This window comes from Lepidochelys kempii, chromosome 6 (genome assembly GCF_965140285.1).
Source record: "Lepidochelys kempii isolate rLepKem1 chromosome 6, rLepKem1.hap1, whole genome shotgun sequence".
NCBI classification, from domain to species: domain Eukaryota; kingdom Metazoa; phylum Chordata; order Testudines; family Cheloniidae; genus Lepidochelys; species Lepidochelys kempii.
Genome location: NC_136385.1, coordinates 3498193 through 3502997, shown reverse-complemented (window position 1 = coordinate 3502997; position 4805 = coordinate 3498193). Strand labels below are relative to the sequence as shown.

Below are 4805 nucleotides of genomic sequence, written 5' to 3'. Positions count from 1 at the left end.
GCCTCCTGGAATTTTTATGGGGTAATAGCCTAATAAAGCCATGATTTTAGTTGGGGCCTGCAGGCCTCATTGGAATACAAACAAATTATTAATAATAACAATATAATAATGAACAATACTCCCAGGGGCTCTGCGAAATTACATTGCAATGGGATGGGAATTGAATTCAACTGTTTCCACACCCCATCACTAAACCAGGACTGAGTTAAAGAGATTCAAGAATTCGTTAGCAGTTTATTCATTGCTCTCCTTAGGGCGTCCTTCACCTCCGTGTTCCTCAGGCTATAGATGAGGGGGTTCAACATGGGGATCACCAGCGAGTAAAACACTGAGACTATTTTGTCCGTGTCCATGGAATAGCTGGAGGTGGGACGTAAATACATGAAGAGTTGGGTGCCATAAAACAGGACCACAGAGGTCAAGTGGAAAGAGCAGGTGGAGAAGGCTTTGCGCTGGCCCTCGGCGGAGCGTATCTGCAGGATGGTGGAGGTGATATAGACATAGGAGAGGAGGATTGTCACAAAGATGCTCCCGGTAATGCACAACGTGAAAACAAACATCATAATCTCATTGATGCGGGTATCAGAACAGGAGAGCACCAACAGTGGGGGGGTGTCACAGAAGAAATGATTGATAATGTTGGAGCTGCAGAATGACAGCCGAAATGTAAAACACGTTAATATAATTGAATCCACCACCCCCACAGAGTACACCCCAGCCACCAGCTGTTTACAAAGCTGCCTGGACATGGTGACTGTATAGAGCAGTGGGTTACAGATGGCCACATAACGGTCATACGCCATGACAGTCAGCAAGAAGCCCTCAGAATCTGCAAAAGCGATAGAGAGAGACATTTGCACAGCACAGGTAGTAAAAGAAATGTTTTTCCTCTCAGCTAATAAATTCAGCAGCATCTTGGGGGAAATTGTCGAGGAAAGGCAGAGGTCACAGAAAGACAAATTCCTGAGGAAAAAGTACATGGGGGTGTGGAGTTGGGGGTCAATCGTGATTATCAAGATCATTCCCCCATTCCCCACCAGGGTGATAACATATATCAGTAGGAACAGCCCAAACAGTGGAACCTGCAGCTCTGGACGATCTGTCAGTCCTGAGAGAATGAACTCAGTCACCTCCGAGTGATTTCCCTTTTCCATCTCCTCTCAACAGAGATCAGGCTGCTACAGAGATGTGGGCAGGTGAATGGTGCAGAAAACCTGCCCCTTCTCTGTAATGAAGTAAGTGAAGATAAATGGAGATCAGTTTCTCAATGGACATCAGTACCCACTCCGGGAAGGGCTTAGTCCACAGAGCCAGATGTTCTCAGCTGGTCATTCCAGGTGTTCGATAAGATGCAAACACTGTGCAAATACAATGACACGCAGGTTAATCATGTCCTACAACACACACTCCTGTTCACTAATCCAAACACAAAACAATGACTTGTGACTCTGCTGTGAGAGAATCAGTCTGAAGGGATTATTCCTTAGCTAAAGAAGGGGTGAGAGTAAAAGAGTTTCAATATTTCCACCCTCTTTGGGCAAGGGGATTTCTGTGGCTTGGCATGTCAGTTTGGGGTGAAGTTGCTTACTGTCCTAATTTAGCTTTTTGGCATTTACTGTAGCCTGTATGAAAACCCAGAGATATCATGGGAAGCCCTGGTTTCAGTGACTAGGTAATTGCTTATTTTTTTCCAACCCAGGAGGTTGCTCCTTTAGCTGAAGGGGTCGGAGTTGTGCCTGATGCTTTTAGTGCTGGAGGTCTGGAATTTAATAGTTGCTGATCCCCATGGTGTCTGCGTGTGTGTGTGACTGTAATTCGGGACAATAGCACGTACCTGCTGAGAAGAGAGATAGAGATGTGGTGGCATTTCCTCATCGAAAGAAACTGCCAATTAGGAGCATTCGGAAAATTTTATATTGAGATGTGTGATCTATGGGACATGATTCCTGAAGCAACTGGGAATAACTGAGCTCAGAGAGCCATAACACCTAATTAACGCATTCTGTGAACCAAAGCCACCTTGGTGTAATTGGTGCCCTGGGGATTAATTTGTCCTATTCTTCCCTACTGTGTTATTAAATGATGCAATTTCTACTGGAGTTACAGAGTATGAGGTTAGTGGTATATTTCGTCCTGATTTTTTCAGTGCAAGCCAAGTACTCTGTAGAGCTGATCCACAAAAGGTTGTTTTTTGTTTTTTGTTGTTGTTTTTTTTTTTGTGGAGACCGAAATCTTTTTGCTCGGAAATACTATAGGGGTGCATCAGACACCACACAGCACCAATCTCTTCCATGTTCCTGGCTCCCAGGTTGGACTACATCCCCCATGATGCATGATGGTCTCTCCTCTTTCTGAAATGCTCTGGAACTTCACCAGAGTCCCACAGCCATGGTTTAGGGAAGAGGGGTGTTTGGTGTTTTTATGGAATGCTGATAGTTTCCAAGGAAAAGATAATTTCATGGAAAAAATAGTTAAAAGGAAAATCCAATTACCCATCATAAAAAATCTCAAGAAAAATTTTCAAACAGCCTTAGGAAGAAATTTGGAATCAAGGAATAGAAAAGTCCTAATTCTTTGCAGGTGTAGCTGATATCTTCTCAGTCATTCCAAATTTCAGAATCACCTCACTGTCCTGGCACAAATAGGTTGAATGTAAAACCACTGTAAAACAAGTAAGAGTACTCCAGATTATCCATCTATGTATAGAATGCCAATCACCATGGTATTCTATGTCCTTTCCTTCTAGGTTACTCTCCAAAATAGGAAAGATAGATTCACTCATTTTTGCCTGGTGGAGACCACATGGTGACCTGAGGAGCTCAGGAGGAAACCACACCATGTTATGGACTTCTTCAGTTCACATACTATCCCTCTTGCATGCATATTATCTGCACACAAAGCTCTGCTTTAATATGCCAAAATAAGATAAATCTATGAGTCAACTAGAAATAGTCATGCTCTCACCACAAATATTAACACTGATTTTTTGATAATGTATGTGAAATTATAATATGACACTGTATCATGTAGTTAATACATATTGCAAACTAAGGCTGGCAAGCTGGTCTGTCTTAAACAAAGAAATGTGTGATCTGCTTAATTTTGTATCTAAACAGTAAAACAAGAGTCGTCAAGCAGGAAGGGAAACAAAGGTAGCCTAAAAAAGTGAGGAAAAAGTGGCAGGGAATATCCTTCTACATAGACATTTTGTCTTCTGGTAACCAGGTGGAAATGTTTCTCAAAGGGTGGGTAGGACTATAAAAAGAAGGGGCAGGCATCCCAAGGCCCTGCTCTCTCTTGCTCGCTCTCTCTCTCTCTCTCTCCCTCCCCATTGATTCACTGCGTCTGAATAAAGGGATAAAGGAATCAGCCATTGGATTAGGGGAGGGGTCCTGACCTAAGAAGTCTGGTCAGCAAGACTGCTGAAAGCATGTGGAGAGGAAAGTTTCGCTTTGAATTTCACATCATTTGTTAATTTAAGCACAAGTTTCATTATAGCTTTAGTTTTCTTGTAACCATGTCTGACTTCTATGCTTCCTTACTTGCACTCACTTAAGATCTATCTTTGTAGTCAATTAAGATTGTTTTATTGTTTTATCTGGTCCAGTGCATTTAAATAGAAGTGTCTGAGAAGCTAAGTTGTATGCATGTTAGTGCTATTAAAGAAATAATGGACAATGTACCTTGTATTGTCGAAAAGAGGACTGGGCAGCACAGGACATCCATTTCTGGAGGGAAATCAAAGACTAGGGAGCGTGTTGCGGTCACCCTACAGTATAACCAAGGGTGGTGAGAGCCTGAGCATAACCCAACTATTCCTGGCCAGGCTGTAGTTACACACACACGCTCAGGGTGTGATTTGCATGCTAGATGGTTGTTTGAGAGTGGCCTAGGTGGAAGCCACTTCAGCAAGGCATTGCAAGGTTGTGACACAACTGCTGATTAGTCTGGGTTGATGACAATAGTGTTTGATTGACATGAAAGGGTGAGGTCCCCCAATGAATGGGCCCATGCACTGATCTGTGGCTGAAGATGCACAAGGACAATGTGGTCATCACCTCCCCACAAGGAGATCCCTGACAGGCCCAGTGATGATTCTTCCCTTCTTCACTATGGTAGCAGAAATTATCCCCTATGTGTGTTCAGGCTTTCCTGGTATTATCCGTGCTCTGGAGCGTATCGGTGCCCCCTTCTCCTAAGTGGTGCCAATCTTCGAGGCATTGCAGGATTGATTGTATTAGGAGAAAAAATTGATGATCCAAGTAAGCTATATTCTTTGCTATAATCTTTGGAAGAGGGGTTACAAAGAGTGTACACAAAGTCCTGATTCCCTGAATACCTGTAGAAAAAACCTACAGCCAACAATCTCTGTATTCAGAAACGCCCAAGTCCATCACTCCAGGTCTGTGCACAGGAAACACTATGCCCCTACTTCCTCTAAAACTCATGCTCATAATCCTCCTTCTGGCTTTCTCCTTCCTGTGATCCGGAGGTCGCTGGGGCAGTCCTCATTGAAAATGCCAAGGGCAGGCCAGGCTGCTAAAAGGAGGATATTCCCCAAACCAGTAGGTTAACACTGAAGATCTGCGAAGATGCTGCAAAATATCTCCGAGCATCCCAGCTCTGTCCCGATTATTCTTTTCTTAATTTTATTTATTTCCTATTATTTGTAATCTGTGAAACAGAGTTTAGGAATAAAACTGCAAAGCAAAGTGTTGGGGTGGGGGGACAGGATAGGACAAGAACCGATGGACTTCAATTGCAGAAACGGCGGTTTAGGTTGGACATTAGGAAAAACATCCCAA

General features: G+C 43.3%; 1 protein-coding gene across 1 annotated transcript; it reads right to left on the bottom strand.

Annotated features, from left to right (window-relative positions):
* Positions 1 to 215: 215 nt before the first annotated feature.
* LOC140913727 (olfactory receptor 5AR1) lies at positions 216 to 1154 on the bottom strand. Its single transcript, XM_073350529.1, has one exon. It carries the CDS (start codon positions 1152 to 1154, stop codon positions 216 to 218), a length of 939 nt encoding a protein of 312 aa, XP_073206630.1.
* Between the last annotated feature and the right edge of the window lie 3651 nt (positions 1155 to 4805).

Bases quoted from the DNA above. Each gene is read 5' to 3' on its own strand.
- LOC140913727 (XM_073350529.1), bottom strand. From the start codon at position 1,154: ATGGAAAAGGGAAATCACTCGGAGGTGACTGAGTTCATTCTCTCAGGA.